The following is a 19,942-nucleotide window of genomic DNA, read 5'->3' as shown; positions in this document are numbered from 1 at the left end:
TTCCTTTAAAAGGATGGCCTCCAAGTTCTCCGAGCTTCCTGTACCGTCTGATGAGATATTCCAGTCTGGGTACGTCCCTAGAGACACGTGCTTTATAGGGCAGGACGGCTGTGGGCCGTTTGAAGTTCCACCGCCATCGCTCTGAGACGCATGAAATCCCACTTAGCTTAGTACCATGGATGGCTATTATTACCGCATATACACTGACAAAAATATTCTCCTGTAAACTCTCTGCATGTTAATCACCTAATATTCATGTCTGCTTTAAATGATCAGTTGAGTTTCCAAATACCATGTTTATCGCCTAAATATGAAAACCAACAGTTTTTGTTTTAATCTTTATAACGTTTTTCACTGAAGAACAAAAATAGAGATGGTAATCGTAAGGATTGCATTGATTCTGGTTCTGAGTGATAATTCAAGATGTTTAACTGTTCTATTAATGATTATTTTCATTTTTATTTTTTTCCATGAAGAAACATTTGGTAGTAATGCAATATTTATCGCATTTACTGTCTTCAGTATAGCCAGAGTTAACAAATAATTACTTCAGATTTCAACAAAAACATGTATGACAAATAAGAAAAAAAAACTTTTTAAAATCTTAAAAAAAAAACTTTTAATGACTTTTCACAGCAAATCACTAAAAAGTAATTAATTAGGGAATCAAACTACACTGGTCATGTTTGATTCACCAAAAAAGAAACAGTTCATGCATTTGAAAATTGGTAACAGAATCAAAAGTGATTAATTTTTTTTATGGAACTGGATCTGAATAAGAATTGGCTATCAGTTCTACTATGGTTAGGTGAAATTGGTTATGCCTACTTAAAATTTATTTAAAAAATGAAAACCAAACAGTTGATGGACCTCATTGACGTCCATAGTATGGGAAAAAATACTATGGAAGTCAATGGGATCCCTTCAACTGTTTGGCTACTGACATTCTTCAAAATATCTTCTTTTGTGGTTTGGAACAACATGAGGGTGAATAAATGGTGACAATTTTCATTTTTGGGTTAACTATCCCTTTAAGAACCTCATTTACAAATAGTGTAAACAATACTAGCTATCAGTTTTCCTAATGTGTTACCTCAAGTCTTTATACACACACACACACACACACACACACAGAAAAGAAAAAGAAAACAAAAACAAAAAGTGCAAACTACTTTGCTGAGTGAGCCGTCCAGTTTTCGCAGAGCAAAAGCAATAAATACAAAAACAACTAGTTTGTCTTTTAGCCACATCCGAACACAGAGGTCAGCCTTGTCTTTAGGCTGAAAATAGAGCTGCCTTCATCAGCTCATGAGCTTAAAGGAAGAACGAAACGAAACTTGCTCAATGAATCTTTCTAACAAACAGGCCTGTCTGCGAAGCCTGAGCCCTTGTGATTAACCCTGTGTGATGTATGCAGGTCAGTCCAGAGGGCAATCTTAAACTCAGAGGCAGATTTAGAAAAACAGCGCTGGATTACTTTGCCGCTCAGGTGCGACTTCAAGAGCAAATACGCCTAGTGAAGCACATCAACCTGGGGTAAAGCAAACATATCGGAGAGGACGGTTTAAGCTCTGCCTTTGACAATAAAACGCGTTTAAATAACTATTTGCCATTGTGGCTAACTGCAACAAAACACAGTGATGGAGTGTGTTTATATTAGCTGCTTTTGCTTGAGCATTTCACCAATTGGAACTCGTTCACGTGGACGCGTCAACAGCGGCAAACACTGCTGAAAGTCTTGCTAAATGTGATGGTGTTGAAGCTCCGCCTCCGAATGGCAGTCAGCCACTAATTTAGGCACGTTCATTCAAAGAAAAAATATATTAGCACCATGTTCAAGTATGTAAATAAAGTCAGAGTAATTTGCAACAATCAGTTTGAAGGAAATGGTAAAGTGGGCCTCCGTCTTTCAAACTCAACTTTTGCTATATATAGACCACACACTGATCCGCTGGTCCTTAGACCCTGCGGCCAAAAGTCTCTGTGGGGGGTCCTGATGGTCTGAGAAGGCCACACTATTCACCATGTCAGTATGATGTTGCAGAACAGCCAGTGGCTTCAGTTTCTTCAAGCCAAACACTCTGATGTTGTTGTCCCAGCCTGCTGTTGCTAGGATCTTGCCGTCGGCACGGATACGCAGCTGGGAGACCCCAGGATTGGTCACCTGAACGGAGTCGTGCATCTGTAAGGGAACACAAATCAGACATTAATCCAAATGAGCCGCAATAGACAAATGCAGGACTTTAATTAACAAACGGCCCCATTGGAATTCACGTTTTTCCGTCTCAGTCGGGTAGAAAGGATTAGAGTTGAAATGCACGACACATAAACTATTTACCAGACACAAATGAGCATGTTGTTAAATGACCTGAGCAAGAGCAAATTTAGATCCGTAAAAAGGATGGGGCAGAGCGCGAGAGCAATTCCCCACCAGCCACCTTTGGCTGATCTGATGATTGAGCCGCAAATGAACGGCTAAATAGCTGTTGAACCTGGCAGAGGAAATCCGTGCGCGACTCCAGCGCCTCAATCATCGGCCGTAAAACATTCGAGCACGAGCAAAACGCTACGCGCATGACTATTTGGTTTGGAGCAAGAGGCGTTGGAGGTGGGGTGAGTTACCTTTGTCACCGTGCGAGGACTGTTTTCACTGAAATCTTTGTTTGTGAAGGCCTTGTTGTTTTAACAGTCTCTGGTGAATTACATTAGCATTGAAAGGTCTGGTCAACAGTGCAAGGGAAGCAAACTCTGGCTAAAGATTACCTTCCCTTGCTCTCTGTGATCTACAGTGGCCAGGAGACCAGATAAATCTTGGTAATGGGCAACAATGTGACGTATAAAGTATTACTGAGAGCTCATTATCTTCGGCCCCTCTCCTTTAAGGACGTTCAAGGTATTTCCTGGAGAAAAGCACACACGTGTGCTAAGTGTGTGCGCGCGAGCGTACGAGCCGTCTCTCCACGGGATGCATCTGGTCCCGAAGCTGGAATCGAACTGGACAGCGTAAAATTGACTTCATAAGCGGTGTCCAGAGAGACTAATGGCTCTCATGCGGGAGAAGACAGTGAAGAATTTGTCGGCGTGCTCCTGTTTCTGCCTGGAAAATCAGAGCCAGTCACTCCTGCATGTGGAAGATATAAGCCAGTCAGGTATTCCTGACCCAAGCGTATAGAAGAATGCACCGGGAAAACCGTCCCTAACATTATTCTTTAACAGAGAAGCAAAAACAAGACTCTAGCATTACTTTTGTTCATATCTGAAATCAACTCGCATTATAGTCCAAATTAAAAATTTTGGAGAATGGTCATGATGTCACCTGCGAGCAGAAACTTTCCCACAAAGGGAAAAGGAGAAAGACGGGTTTGCGTGCTGCGGCCAAGAGGGACGGGGGAGAAAGATGAATCGCTCCGAGTCGAGGTTGGTATGCCTGAACTAAACGCCCATCTGGTCCATATTACAGAGTTGATAATGATGGGTTAATGTGTCTATCTGTGTTTGTTATGCTTCCCATAGTTTGTGTCAGGAAAATACATTAATTTAATTAAGAGGTCACAGCAAAGCGATAAAAAAGGTAAATGGGTGTTTATAAAGTGAGCTGCGAGGCCTGTATCATGAAATAACCATTAGAAAACCATGATTTACAGATTGCCACACTTTCGTTTTTGAATGATAATCGTATGAACTACATTTTCCAACAACTTTCACTATTCCAGGGAGTTTAAAAACAGAAGTTCTTTTGTTTACTCCAAAAGTCTTGCTAAATTAGCACGGCTGGCTATCGCTTTTTCACACAAATGCAGAATTTAAATGGTGTGTCTACCCCATACTCAATCTCGTTCAAATTCAATATGGAAGCATTCATACCAAACACAGCCTTTAGAGTCTGAGAAATGTCATATCATTAGCTTTCATTTATGGAATCCATTCTCCATGGGTTTAGATCCTCTACAATGAACTTACAGACATCAAAGAGGTCAGTCTTTATGAACTATCCTTCATTTCTCTGTAGGATTATTGATTCCTGATGGGGTATACATAGCAAACGGTCATCTATGCACGCAATGTACACACATATGCTAGTCCTGTTGACGATTAACCAAAAACAAACCTCAAAACCTTGCCTTAGGCCCAATGGTGGACTGGAGGACAACACATCTACTTGGTTATGCTACATCAAGACCAATAAAGCGTCACAGGAATGAGTCCTAAAACCCAGAAAAGAAATAGAATTTTTGCACTTCTAGTTCAATCGTCCCAAAGTCAATAGTTTACTATGTTTTATGTGTCTTGAAAAAGACAGTTGCTAACAAGTTAGCTAAATGGGACTTCATCTACTCAGTAGTCTGCTTCCACAGCCCCGTTTTGTTTATACTCAGGCTCTTACACACTATTCTAACTCAAACTTTCCAACTTGTAGATTTTAAATAAAGACCGAAAGTTGTCAGAAGCTTAGTGTTGGTGGCGTTGAAGTTATGCAAACATGGTGTAGTACTTTAAAGCCTAACTTTAGCTCTTTCCTTCTGGCGATTGAATTTAGGCTTCATTAAAGTTGGGTTTGTTTATGAATGTTATTTTGACAAACAAAACATGTAAGAATCTTAAAATTCGTTAGTCATCTTATTTTATTATCGAAAATTCTAAATGCTTTTTGTCGAGGGAACCATAGTGATGCTAACTTCCGGCTTAGCCTACAAAAACACGCAATTCCTGTAGCACTTTATTTTAAAGAAAGTTAACCTTGATCATTTTTGGAAGCAATGCAACGGGACACGGGTGCACAATGACTCACAGCGCACTTGGTTGCACAGCCAATTAAAAAGCTAAGTGCGAACGATTTTTGGCAGCAACGGAACGGGATGTTCAAAGCACAGTATGTTGCTTTCTCCAGCATGGACTTGGCAGACTCAACTGACTTCACACTGATCCACTGAAACCAGTTATCATCACTTGTCCACTTGAGCCTGACAATCCAGTACAGATGAGGGGTGTGTTTGCATTTTCCGGCGACAGCGCTTTACAACACACCCCTTTCGCTTTTAATCGCATTTTTTTTTTAACATGCACCTCTCAATTGGGCATTACACCTAGTGGACACCTGAACAAAAAACATGTTGGCACAAGAGCATGAAAAAAGGGAAATCAATACCTAATATTATTGACGAAAGCAAAGGAATTCACAAAGCATCCTGCTTCCTCATTCCAAGACACCCCTTGATAGGGCAGTTGAGTGCTGACAGATGCTGGATACCTGAAGCACGGAGCCTGGTGTGGCGCAGGATGGGTAGTAGGAGGGAGGGCTGTTTAATTGAGAGGAGCGGTAGGAATGTAGGTATTGAATGTGAAGAGATGTGGAGATCCACCTGTGAGTGCTGTCAGCACGTCTCCAACAGCATGCACAGACAGCCATGCTTGATTTACAGTAATCTTTACACACATACAACAACCATCTCTGCCTCACCCTCTAAAATCTTGTCCATCTACATCTGTCAATAGTCAGGAGCGCAGACAACCACCCATAGCCAAATCTTGATCAACAAACGTCTTGCCTTTGCCATCACACACACACTGTTGGGATCACACATGCAAAGCGATACGCAAGCGTAATCACTCTTAGTCAAGCCAGTGACAGATGCGGCTGCTGAATTCCACCACCACGGCTATCATATCCATGAGCGAGTGTGGAACGGCGGGCCACCCCAGGCGAACCACTGTTTATCTTTGCTTGATAAAAACCGCAACCCTTTCTTCAGCTCACATACACCATCTTACAGAACACTTCTCTGCAAAATGATGAAACTGAAAGGTTTCTTATCTACACATTTACTAATCAATTTATTTTTCTATTTCACAACGATAACGAAGGTGAGACAAAAAAGTTGCAAGAAATGGGACGAGACAAAAATAACACAACACTATATTAACACTGCATTAATGTTTGTTTCTTTTTTGAAGAAAATCCAAAGGAATATATGACTGTCTAAAACAATCCAATAGTAGACAATATTTTCAGGAACTGACCCGCTTGACACCGAATAAACTCCAGTAAAATGAAGCGGTTTGCTCTCAAGTTAATTAATTCACCCAAAACAGATATGAGATTAATCAGAGACACACTACCTTTCAAAAGTTTGGGGTTGATAGTGATCGCAAACTTTAAAGGTATACACACCATAAATGTAACTTCACTTGCATCTGCACAAAATGACGCAAATACACAAGTAATGAGGTTGAGTAAATGATGAAATTATTATTTGTTTTGGTTAAATTTTACTTTAAGCTTTAAACATTAATAACATGTAAATAATTAATAAAATATTTGAGTATTTGGAAAAATGTTGCACTCTCTCAAACTAAAATTCTATTTTTAACAACTAAAATTAGATACCATTTCAGCATCTAAGTCAGAGTAAAACTGACTAAAATACTGTACATGGCAAAATTGACTAAATTAAAAGAAAAGAAAACGAATGATGTCGGCAGCATGTTAAGGTCGGACGGTGTAAGACCCTGTTGCTTCATCTCTTCTCAGCCTTTCGTAGAGCCTCCCACTGTGAACTACTGTTCCTTTTATTGCAGATGTGTTTTTTGTTTGGTTAGCAGCCTGCGGGGTTTTGATGTTTTTATTACCTCTCGCGGGTCGTTCGTCAAGCGGGGCGAGCGAGAGGAGCAGCCACCCGGCAGATACCCCCAGCTCTACCGCCACACAAAAATACGCCTGTGGGAAGAGCTCGCAGCGGCTGTCTGGACGTCACACTGCGCTGCACTTCGGGGTAATTTAAAAGCCCCGGCAGACTCCTTTTCCGAGCTCCTCTTTTTTTTAGGCCCTCTCCGCCAAGAATTACATTTTAAATCAATTTTTTTTCGACGTGCAAAATAAACTGAACCGTCGATACAGATCCTATTTTGTGAATAAACGCTTATTACTGCAAATACATTTTGCGTGCTAGACAAAATAGAGAGGAAGGTTTGGGAATATTTCTAATTCACCCATTCATGTGTAAAAGGCGCTGGAAAGAATAACAATCCATGCGCAGGACTGGAGTGTTGTATATCAGAGCTTTTTCACACAGATTTTCTAGTCGAATATGAAATATTGAATCTGTAAGACCCTGAAATCAGCAGAGAATATGACCGCTAATGAGGCATTACCTTTCAGATGAGTAAAGTGTTATGCAAGATAAAACACGGCTCCGGTGTGTGCTCATTTTTTAAGAATGCTGTGTAAATATAAATATAAGAGCGTTTGTGTGCGCACAGTATTGTGGGGGAAGAGATGTTTTTGTCACGGGGAAAATCTGGCCTAGAACTACAGTATGACATCAGAGTGTAGCAGAGAGTTGCCAATCTAAAGTAAAAGAGACTGATTTATTATATAACAGACATGAGGAAACTTCAAATTCAAGCCAAATACTTTCCAAGTGTACCAGGAGGTGTGTGTCTACATGGCCACGTACACACCCCTGCTAAATACACTCCTCAATCCTGTTCACTGTCCACTACTAAAGGCTGGAATTCACTACACAACATTTGTTCAGATTTTTGCCGCTATTTGCAGTCAGGATGAGTTGGCAATAGTTGCTGAAGGTCTGCGGCAGTCAGATGTTGAGCAGTCAGATTTGACATATTTAGCCAACCGGGCCGAGAACGGTTTGTAAACGTGCCGCACTGAACCAAGCTCAAGTGGAAATATAACTGGAACCATTCCTTACAGTTTTTTTGAGCAGAAAGCAGCTTATGAGCCTGAGTTGTTTAGTGTATGATGCCCTGTTTTTCTCTGTAACCAAAGTTGGCAAGTGCATGATGCCTAGTGTTTTAAAATCTGTGCAGATTTTAAAACTCATGTAGTGTATTTCAGCCTTAAATCGTTCTGCACACGCCTTTACAGTTTAAATTTTAATTAAATCTTTGTAGAGAACTGAACTGAACAACCGAGCTGCTAACTGGATAGATGGCAGTTTACTATTAACTGATGGCAGTTTACTATTAACTGAGTTTACTAAAAACATCTCTAGTCGCTAATATTACTTTGGCCAAAAATAGCCAACACTAAATGGGTTAAATTGTTGGCATCCTTGTTTCTTATCAACAAAAGACAAAGAAACGACAAAACGTTGCTAAGATTATAATTTTGCAACTGAAAAGGCATTTGCAACCCATTTTACTTGATGTAACTTTTTAAAGTGAAACTAAATGTTTACCAAAAAAAACAAGAACATGGACCTGAAAAGTGGATGCCCTGTAACAGAATGTGAGTTTGCATCAAAAGGGGAGGACTAAAATACCCTGTTAAAATATTGACGCTATCAAATTTTGAGAAGGCTTTTTGACTGAACTTTGAGGATGAAGGTCAAGTTCGCCTTTGAGAGCATCTCGACGTATCTAAATGCTAACGCTTCTTTTCGAAATTTAAAGCAATTTGTGATTATTGCTGTCCTTTATTAAAATAACTCAAACTAAATAACTGCATTAACTATTGGAAAGTTTGGTTTTAGAAAGGCTATATTACTTACAACAGTTTCCTAAAAAAATACATAAATAGCCATTTCCATATTGGTTAACATTAATGCTATTTAACCATTAACCATTAGTCCACAAGACCTTGGTGAAATCCGACAAAAGAGAAAGTCAATTTAGAGGTGTAGCAAGCACGGATCACAAGTGGATGACGCTAAATACAGGTGTAAACTGGGTCTAAAAGTTTAAGCTAGTCAACTTTCGACCACTTCCAGAGGTAGTCGAAAACGCATTAGACCGGATTGCTTTTGTGGTGTAGACGCTCATGTGTTTGAATGCATTCGCACAGCCACAAAAGACCACCAACTCTCCGCCTACTGACCAAATGCGTAAACATTATGGGAAGCACAGTAGCCAGACATGATTTACATTGTCGACTAAAGAAGACCTAAGTTTGGTTTGAAGATGAAAAACGTACCAAGTACAAAGTTCTCTCACCATTCCTGATTTCTAACACGCATTCACCTTGTTCTGCGTGATTTTGCGGCTATCAGAACAGAAACGAAAGCTGATGCTCGCCTTATGTTTTTCCGTGAGCTTATTAGATCAAAATATCTAAAAAAGTCCATACATTTACACTCTCATAGACCCTCCCCCCTTGAAGTGGTTGAAAGTGGACAAAAGAGACCGATAAAAAAAAAAAACAGGTGTAAATGGGAATCGGTCTCCCTCGTCTACTTGTGATTTGATCGACCAAAACGCATCTTAATACCAGGTATTAAGTGCCTTTGATAATTTCACTGAAAAAACATTTACTGATGAAAAGTTCTCAATAAGACAAGTTTGTGAGGAAAGTAAAGAGGCTCAGTTTTGTGTTCATGTTAAATTAACCTGAAGGTTTTGCTGGTTGTCAAATGTCCAGGATTGGAGAATCTTCTCTGAAGATCCAGAAATACCTTTCTGCCTGCATACATCAACGTCTAGACACATGACTGGCTCAGGATGCGCCTTCAGACAGCTGAACGGACGGCGATGGGAAACATCCCATAACACCAGAGAGCCGTCCTCATACCCGGCACACAGAACCGGACCAGAATCAGCCTACATAGAGAGAAACAAACAGAAGATGTGAGGACATGTGAGAATAATGGAGATCCAAGAAAAGGAGTGTAGAAATACTGAAGGGGGAGGTAGAGAGAGGAACAGAGACAAACAGAAGCTCATGGCAGCAGTGTTTATCAGAGGTTATCAGACTGCTCATGCTCTGATGAACCACAGCATTAATCATCTGATGCTGCCTTTAGCCAATCACACGACATGTCACTGTACACTTCATTAGAGCTTCATTATATACATGTGTATATAATGTACACAATCATACTGTGTATATATTATATTATATTATATTATATATATATATATATATATACATACAGTACCAGTCAAAAGTTTGGAAACGTTACTATTTTTAACGTTTTTGAAAGAAGTCTCTTATGCTCATCAAGCCTGCAGTAAAAAAAAAAAAAAAAAAAACCCCGAATATTATGAAATATTATTACAATTTAAAATAATGGTTCTCTTTTTTAATATACTTTAAAATGTAATTTATTTTTGTGATGCAAAGCTGAATTTTCATCAGCAAGTACTCCAGTCATTGGTGTCTTATGATCCTTCAGAAATCATTCTAATATGATGATTTGATACTCGGTTATTATCAATGATGGATGCGCAAATACATAAACAGAGATATATTAAATATGATATATTTTTTGTGGCCAATAACACCCAGCCCTACTCTACAGCTTTAGAGAGTGAATGAACAGACAAGTAGACAGATATATTTGCAAACCATAAACAGAAAAGTCTCTGAAAAATATTTGCATATAACACCCATAACTGCTTGAACACGTCACTACAAATCTTCACTCTGAGCCCTCGGTCATTTTATACCGCCACAATCAGTGTGACCTCTAACTTCCTGCAACACTCTCAGACCTTTTTTCACTTAACCTCAAAAAAAGCGACAGCTCAGGTGCATGTGCTTGTTTGTTTACTCAGATTTACAGCACCTCCGAGGTTCCCCGCTCATTATCTGCAAGGAGAAGCGCTCGAGCTACACGGCTACACGCAGTATATTGTCTCATAAATCAGTTTAGCGGATAAAAGCAGAATGAGGGAGCTGATAAAAGCCTACACTCTCATAACTCAGAACAGAGCTGCAGGCGTGCTGTCTACACAACAAGATTTACAACGGAGGTGTCCTTCCCCTCCTTTCTCAGATACACAACGAATACACACACACACACACACACACACACACACACACACACACACACACACACACACACACACACACACACACACACACACACACACACACACACACACACACACACACACACACACACACACACACACACACACACACACACACACACACACACACACACACACACACACACACACACACACACACACACACACACACACACACACACCTCCTCCAGAAGATCATTCATCTCCTTGTGCAAGTGACAACACAGCGGTGCCATTTACCACACTTGGTTTACACTACGTTGTGTATGCATCAATCACAATAAAAACACTTGTTAAATAATATACACTTTTATTGGCTTTTCTTATAATTTTTTTAGAAACAAGAAACACTGTAATAAATACTTAAACTACAGTTCAAATGTTTGGAGTCAGTATGATTTTTAAAGAAATTAATACTTTATCCAGCAAGGATGCATTCAATTAACTAAATGAAAAGTGACAGAAGACTATGCTACAATAAATGCTGTTCTTATATTCAAAAGAATCCTGAAAAAAAGTACCAGTTTCCACAAAAATCTTAAGCAGCACCACCGTTTTCAACAGTGTTAATAATAAGAAATGTTTCTTGAGCATCAAATCAGCATATTAGAATGATTTCTGAAGGATCATGTGACACAATATTTCACAATATTTTAGTTTTTCACAATATTTGATTTGAGGAATCTTTACAAATCATCTGCCCTTGGGCAATAGTATTGTACTTGATACAGGCAAAGCTGGCAAAGGAAAAATTCTTTCCATATGTGTAAGGGCCCAAAAGTTGGGACTCATTTTCCCCCCTTCTCCGCCTCGTCTTTTTTCGCAAAGACCGTCCTCTCTTTACACAGTATATTTCTTTTTCCTGCAACGCTTAAACAAAATTCCCCCTCGAATCACTAATGCCATGTAAACACATCACCGTGAAAGTGTATTAGGATGAAATAAAAAAAATAAAACAACTGGAAATCAATCCCCAAGCCTCATAGACAGTTGTTAAGCATTACCGTCTGTTGCCCTCTGGCCCCTGCACTTCAGTTAAGTGTAGGTGCTCCCTGATTGATGATGTCACAGGTCAAGGGTCATGGAACCCTGGGTAGACACCTAATTCATTATATCCTCCATGGCTGGTCTACAAGAGGGCGCTTTAGCCGGATTAGGACTCGAGCTTCAGGGAAAGATTCATCATCCCAACAGCTGCATCAGATGGATGCTCCAGACTGAAGCCACAACAGAACGGAGGGGAGGAGAGGAGCGCAGTGGCGTTCCACTGGATGGCAACAAGTCGCCATGCACCAGCGAAGCCCCCGCTGAGTGGGAAACCACAGAGTTGATCCCGGCAGAGACCCTCCTCGCATCTCTGGGGGCTTTCAAAGGAAGACCGGGAGAGAGGAGCTCCTCTAGGTCAAGTCGTGTGAAGGACTGTGGGTGGCGTGTGTGTAAGCCACACCTGAACAAGGGCGAACAGATGTGCTACAGGGTTACTAGAATATGCAACACGCTGATGAAAGCGAAAGCGGTTTACGGGGCTATAATGAGGAGTACAAAGAAACGCAAACGCTTAAGGAGAGGACATATGGAGCAGAGCTGGTGGAGGGTGATGTCAGGGGGATTTTGATGGATATCTGAACATCACTGCATCCCTGACATCAGGCTTGTCTAATCTCTCCCAGTAGGCTTACATGTGCAGTTATAATTAAGCTACACCAGAGGGGCTTTTTATTTTCATAGTCAATCTATATACTATATATCTGTCCAAGTAACAGATATATGTAGATAAGCTGGATGAAGCTGAGCTACGATAACATTATCTGCCTATTCAACTTCACAATGGACTGGTACAAATTTAGTATGATTAAAGCATTTCAATTATACACACAATATGTTGAATTGAATATGAAAAGTGCAAGTAAAATAAGGAAGTGATGATACTAAAACTGACCAATTCATAATTATTTAATTGTTATGATCAATTACTGGTAAATTCTAAATTAGCTATACATGAATGTTGCCATTAGAAAATTAAAAAGAATAATTTAAAGAATGAAAGAAATTAAATTAGAGATGCTGATGGTGATTTAAGTGAGTGCTAAAAAAAAAAAAAAACTACTGTAAACAATTAAATTATCCAATATTGACTGCAGTTTATATTTTCAGCTTACATTTTGTGTGATTTTGTCATTATATTAGTTATTTTCAAATATTTCTATCTAGTTTTCATTTATTCTTATTTTAGTAATATTAGTACTTAAACTTATTTTATTTCAGTTGCCACGGCAACATTTAAAATTTTTGTTTAAATTTTCATCTAATATTTATACTTTATTTCAGCTTTATTTCAATTAACAAAAATGTATACAAATAGTTTTTAATAGTTATAGTTAACAACAACACTAATTGATCAACAGAGAAATAAATTAAAAATCACGGTTGCATTTTAGTTTACAGTACGTGCACTTACGTGTACTTAGTTAACTTACCTAAGAAAGTACTGGGTGAAATAAGGTAACTACATGGGTTAAGGTTAGGTTTAGGGGAAGGTTCAGGGTGAGTATCTAGTTAATACCCATTTATTGCAGTTACTATAATAAGTACAAAGTATTCACATAGGGAGCAGGACAGTAAAATAAAGAGGAACACTTTATTTTAGTGTCCTTGGTACATATGTTACATGTACTTACCATAGTAATAACAATGAATTATGCATAATTACATGCAACTAACCCTCAACCAAACCCTAATCCTACCCTAAACCTATAGTAAGTACATGTAGGTAATTATTACTATATGATTATACTGTAACAATGACACCTTAAAATAAAGTGTAACCAAATAAAGTGCCTACAAAATCCCCAATATCAGCCACCAATATCAGTACAGTATATCATGCATCTCTAATCTTACAGCGCTGACTGAGGCGCTTCTAACCAATCATAAGCCACGTGGATCTATAAGAACAAAGAAGAGGGAGACAGTCAAAAAGTGCCAAGTGAGTCTCAAGCCAAACCCCAAAAAAGCATTACTTAATATGGCATTTAATCCGTTCCGATAGTCAGAAAGACAATAAATCTGTTTTATTGGAGACGTGTTCAAAGAGAAGAGTGAGGAGGATAGCGATCATCTGTGTGTGTGCGTGTGTGTGAGGTTGAGGAAACGGCAGTCTGCACCAGCAGGGATCATGAGGATAACAAGACAACCGCTTCATGATTGATTGACGCCGGGAGCGAGCAATGTGTTACAGCCGCTGGGGAAGTGACCGGGCCAAGTGTGCCCACACTGAGAGAGGACTGCTTAACACGTTCACGCTGGGTTCCTCATCTGGGTAGACGGGTACCTCTGAACTGAGCATGACAGTAACAGATCTCCCAGTCTGAGCAAATGAAAGATGACAGCTTGGAGCGATTCACTGCCGCCCAGGGTCCTGCTGTTAGATGTCAGCACCTACCTGTGGGGCGCCCCATTAATACTTCATAATTATCAATTCTAATCGAGGCAGGCGGCACTAAGAGCCCCACTGTCTACACAAGACAGGCAGAAAGGATGAGGGAATGTCGGTGAAAAACAAACAGAATTACAACACCGATAAAACCAGCCAAAGCGCCTGAGGCCAGAGCCGTCTTCATCAAGCGCTTTGATTAGCTCTGCCAATTAACCGCGAGGAAACTCCTCCTTGCTGTCAACTGACCTGAGATTAACTCAGGTTACAGACGGAAAACTCGTAAATACTAGAAAAGAGATATTAATTATCGGTGAAAATAATTATAGGTCTCTTTATTGGAAGCAAAAAAAAAAATTTCAGCTGTGTTTACAAAACACACATGGGCAGCTGATATATGGAACTGAAGCAAAGTTGGTCCAAACACTGTGATTAAAGTGCAGGGGGGGTAGAGGGGGGAGGAAAAGCCCGGACAGGTCGCATCCATAAATCAGATAAGTTCTGTTGCTTTACACACTTGCCAACTGCTCAGTTACCCTGTGAGCTCTTGGTTTACTTGTCAGTACCTCAAAAGGCAACACTTGGCAATGCCGAAATTTAAAACAACAACTATAACAAACCTGGGAAAATCTGACACTGCTTCTAAAGTGGGGGAGGGGGATTCATTTATAAAGCCACTAAACTTTATCATCACATATTATATTGTTGAAAGGCTATTATATTTTGTGCAGGCAATTAGCTGTATTTGTTGTAAATAAAAAAAGCCTGACAATGTCACTGCTAAATGCCTATACCTATAAATACCAACTGTGGTATATATATACTGACGCCCCCAACTCGTAAACTCGGGAAAAGCAAGAGCTTCCTATTTATATTTATGACATTGTGGTGATGTTCATGTGTGTTCAACTGGTGAAAAATAATCTTTTCTACATGACTTGAATGCACTATAACTACTGTACTTTTTTAACATTAGAATGGTGCAAGTAATCCAGTAAACCTCAACAGTGCAAAAATATATTTTAAGTATACTCCCAGTTAAAAATCCTAATTTATTTAAAGATTTATAATCTAAAGTTAATGAAAAATGTTATAGACTAATAATGCCAGCATTACATAAAACAAATCACTTTCATTCTCCATAATTTATATAGTGGTGGCTGATTTTTAAGTATTTTTTTTCCCCCAAGCATACTTCCGGACATATGTAGGGGAGTGTCGTGACTCTTACCTGCCACATCTTCATACACATGAGCATCCCCAGCTTTGAATCTGGTTTGAGAGTGCACACTGGAGTCCAGCTCCTCATATCCACCACGCTCACCTGAAAAATATCATACACATTAAAATCTTCAGTGTTGTATTTTTCCCAAGTGCAGTTTCAGAAAAAAATTATTCTAAATTTAAGGGAGTCACCACTATTAATGTTGAAATACTGCAAGTTGAATGCACATCCAGACTAAAATTAGTGATACCCTCCAAATAATCTATATTCAAAAGAATGCACTGCACAGATGTGTATGAGACAACAGTCCTGTTAGTTTGCCATGATGCATGTTCACAGGTGGTAAGTGAGTGCAGACAACATTGGGCTGGTTGCCAGCAGCTTCCCACTTTCCTGCGCTCTGCCTGTCTCGACTCGTTGGACTCCAAACAGAGGCAATTGATTTAAAACACAACAGTTTCCAACACAGAACGGCCACGACCATTAATAATAATAATAATAATAATAATAATAAGTAACTGACCCACTAATGTTTCTGACTAACAACAACATAAAAATGGTGCGATGAGCATTGGTGAACATGCATACAGATTGTCTCAAAATGCCCAAAATGTCAGAATGCCATTGCATTTAACAACAAAATATCAAAACAAGAGGCATTTGCGAATGAATGATGATATACAATTGGCCTCAAGGTGATTTTTAGTGGATGTATGAAGTCAGTTCTCCTCAAGTTCATACAGGACTAACCACAGGTGGAGTTCATCACATTATCCATGAACATGATCTAGTAGTGTTTGACACCCAGAAAGTTTCCTTTATCCACTTTATCTCAATTTTGAACACTTTTTGGTGACATCTTATGCTTGAAAAGTGTGCTTGGTTTAATATATTATCTAATGCAATGACTTTCAATGTTTTTTAATGGTGTTTAAGTGTCCAAATGCTTCTGGGGTCACTGTATATGACATACATACAATGTAATAACCCCTGAGTAACTGGTCCAGGCCCATATGTCTTAGGCTGATTGCAGAGGCAGCCATGATTAAGAATCATTCTAATCAAGTTCAATTTAACATCTCTGACTTCAGACCAATTCATATTTTAACACTAAGACACATCTGTACGTTCTACATGTGTTTACGCCTGTAACTATAAACAGCAGAGAAGGGCAGCTCTCATCCCCCCAGGTTAAAGAGAGAGAGAGAGAGTCGATAAATAACAGCGAGTCTATTAATTAAAGCCCTACACTGTCAGCCTCACTGGAACGCTAAACATGAAAGCCTCCAAAAACACCGGAAGACACAGATGAGGTCGAGTTCCGGACTCCCAGCATGCCTTGCAGCATTGTTATTTGTTTTAAGAGACGTATAGTGGTGTAGTTTGCCTGCAGTTATCTTGTGACGGTTATTACCTTGACGGGCTTTTGACAAGGCCTTCATTAGTTAGTACAAGGTGGAAGGGGGATGTAAGAGTGCTGTAAATGCCAGACCTAATGTTTCCATATGCTTGAGCACTATGGGGAAAAGAGTACACAGGGTAGTGCACACTACATTGCATATCAAGTTATATATATGCTCCTATACCCCTTTTTCAGCAAAATGGTAGATATTTAAACTATGGAAGTTTGTTTCCGCCACAGAACAAAAACAAAATGTAATAACTGCGACTTTATATCTAGCAATTCTGAAAAAAAAAAAAATTCTGAATTGCGAGATATAAACTCACAATTGCGTATTATAAAGTCAGAATTGCAAGACATAAACTTGCAATAGTGAGAAAAAAAAGTCAGAATTGCGAGATAAAAAGTCACAGTTCGCTTATTAAGGTTTTATTCTATGACGGACACAAGCTTCCATAATAAACACTTAATATCAAACATTATTTGATCTATTTCATAACTTTATTAATTTAATATTTTTATTATGTATTTAAATAAACATGAATAGATTTTTAAAAAAATACATAGAAATATAAAAATTAAGATTATTTAAAGATTATTTAAATATATATATATATATATATATGTGTGTGTGTGTGTATATGCATATGTATATATTTATACACACACACATAAAATAAAATGAGAATTTGAAAAAATTGATTTTTATATTTCTCAGCTGGATGTGGAATTTTTTTTTGCAATGTGGCTTGGAGCAGCGACAGCCTACACTGACGTCAGCTTTGTTGATTGTAACGGTAGCGATCTAGTTCAGTTTTGTTTCAATATAACAGTGGCAGGGGGTATGGAGTGATGAAATAAAGAGGAAGGGAGATGCATTTGGAGCATTGTAGGGAAAAGGACGAGGATAACAGCAATATTGAAGCTCTGTGTTAGGTCTGGCTGCAGGGCTGCTGGTAGCTGAAGCATGGTAAATGTAGATCGAGTGACAGCTCAAGCTCTCTCAAGTGAGTAACTGGCAGACTGAACAGTGAAACATGAATCTGGATGCAATAAAAGCCAAGACAGAGCAGAACTCACACTCTCTGCTCTCTGTTGTCTGCTTGACTGCCCAAATCACACCTCCGGTCTGACTGAATCTTACCTAAAATGACCACTACCAACTAGAATCAACATGATTTAAAAATTAGTCATAATAAAACTTGCCAAAATTACAGTAGTACCAGATTAAAATAATTCTAACTAGTGGTGGTTTAACATACAGTACCTGCAATGCTTGGTTATTGGTCGATATTTAGCTATTTTGAAATCTGATACTGAATTATATATGAAACTGCTTGCTTGGTTAAATAATTAAACATACACTACCATTCAAAAGTCTGAGGTTGGTAAGATTTGTGGGCAGTAAGCAGCCATTTTCACTGTGGCACCCGGGGAGTGATTGGGGGTTAGGTGCCATGCTCAAGGGCACCTCAGTCATTTCTTCCCGGTATTGAGAATCAAACCCACAACCTTTGGGTTACCAGTCTGACACTCTAACCATTAGGCCATGACTGCCTCTAAAATAAACAAATAAACAATAATTGTAATAAGAAGGTGTGGTTTGCCCAGGGTGACATGCAAGCTAGAACTGCCACTGAATCTTTATATTGGTCACTGGCTAAAATCCAACTATTGATGACAGTACCTTAAGCAACTAAATTTATTCCGGAGTGTTGGTGGGCACTGTCCTGAGATGTGTGTGATGAAGCTATTATCTCTACAGTCACTCACCTCCTCCATATGTTCTGTGGGGTGGGCCAGTAGAGCGGATCCGGGCCGGGACTCCAGCAGAGAGCACTGACTGAACCCCACACTGCCCGTGAGGAGAGAGTCCGTCACTGTGCTGCGGTCTTCGGACAGATCCCACACACACACCCGCATGTCTCGACCCTGACTGACAGCCACAGACACAAACACACACACACAGCAGAACAAAAACACAAACCTATCATAGCAATCACACTGAATATCACAAATTAACTGAACCAGTTTGGCCAGATCTTGGCCTAGACTAAGACAGTAGAGAGAGGACTGAAAGTTGAAAACAGAGAAGGGGAAAGTGATCCACACACAGTTCAGATTTGAAGTGGAGGCCACAGTCCAAGTCTCTTGAGCATCACAGCTTAACATATTTGATGCATGCGTTTTAGATGGTCACATAATAATGCAGTTTGATAGGCTACGCGGTGACACACATCTTCGGCCCTGTTTATACCTAGTATTAAGATGCATTTTGGTTAATCGGATTACAAGCGGATGGCGCTTAATTCCAGAGGTAGTTGAAAACGCATTCGACCAGATTACTTTCATAGTGTAAACGCTCATGTGGTCGAAAGCGTTCGAACAGCAAAAAAAAATCCACCAACTCTCTGTCTACTGACTTAATGCGTAAACATTACAGGAAGTGCACTAGCCAGACGGGATTTAAACTTTGTCAGCTTGAGACCCAAGTTTGGTTTGAAGGCGAAAAACTTGCCAAGCACAAAGTTCTCTCACCATTTCTAACAGGCGATCCGATCGACCAAAAACACATCTTAATACCAGGTGTAAACAGGACCATACACCCCCTCTCCTCTACCTGATGAGGCTGCTGCTGCTGTCTTTGAAGGTGTGGAGCCAGATAACAGAGTTCCCAGCATGGCTCTCTAAAACATGTTCTGCTCTCCTAGTGGTCAGGTTCCAGACATGGATTGCACCTTTACCTGACCTAAAGCACACAAGCATCAAGATTACCATAAACATGACAGTTTTAAGGCAACCAAAATGTTGAAGGTTCATATAATAAGTTGACACCGACCCAGAGTAGAGAAATGGGGGTCCATCTCCACCACAGCAGAAGTGAAGGGTGTTCACTGTGGCCCCTGAACCCCTCAGGATGTACAGCGGGTCTGGAGGAGGGCGGGACATCACCACAGTAACATCAGTGATCTTTATCCTAGGATTTTGTAGCAATTTGCCTAAAAAAAAAAAAAGAGAAAATCCTGACATTCAAAAAGAATAGAAAAATGTATCGACCACATGACCAGCACAGGTGGAATTTGTTTACACAACTTACTCATAATTATTAGCA

At 39.6% G+C, this 19,942-nt stretch overlaps 1 protein-coding gene across 1 annotated transcript; it reads right to left on the bottom strand.

Moving 5' to 3' along the window:
- Window positions 1-593: 593 nt before the first annotated feature.
- On the bottom strand, window positions 594-19,801 carry gnb1l (guanine nucleotide binding protein (G protein), beta polypeptide 1-like). The gene is made up of 6 exons (XM_082170375.1): window positions 19,670-19,801; window positions 19,451-19,579; window positions 18,604-18,766; window positions 15,435-15,527; window positions 9,346-9,555; window positions 594-2,182 (listed from the first exon to the last, which is right to left on the bottom strand). The coding sequence occupies exons 1-6, from the start codon at window positions 19,777-19,779 to the stop codon at window positions 1,916-1,918; spliced, it is 972 nt and encodes a 323-aa protein (XP_082026501.1). The 5' UTR covers window positions 19,780-19,801; the 3' UTR covers window positions 594-1,915.
- Window positions 19,802-19,942: the final 141 nt, after the last annotated feature.

Source organism: Leuciscus leuciscus (genome assembly GCF_965113295.1).
Source record: "Leuciscus leuciscus genome assembly, chromosome: 5".
NCBI lineage: Eukaryota > Metazoa > Chordata > Actinopteri > Cypriniformes > Leuciscidae > Leuciscus > Leuciscus leuciscus.
The sequence above is the reverse complement of the archived record's forward strand: the minus strand, read 5'-3'. Positions and strand labels throughout refer to the sequence as shown.

What these genes read in the sequence shown, in the direction of transcription:
- gnb1l (XM_082170375.1), bottom strand. Translation starts at nt 19,779, where the DNA reads ATGTCCCGCCCTCCTCCAGACCCGCTGTACATCCTGAGGGGTTCAGGG. An exon ending in CCCCCATTTCTCTACTCTGG is followed by an intron (nt 19,580 to 19,669) that starts GTCGGTGTCAAC and finishes TGTGTGCTTTAG; the next exon opens with GTCAGGTAAAGGTGCAATCC. An exon ending in TGTGTATGAAGATGTGGCAG is followed by an intron (nt 9,556 to 15,434) that starts GTAAGAGTCACG and finishes CTCTCTATGTAG; the next exon opens with GCTGATTCTGGTCCGGTTCT.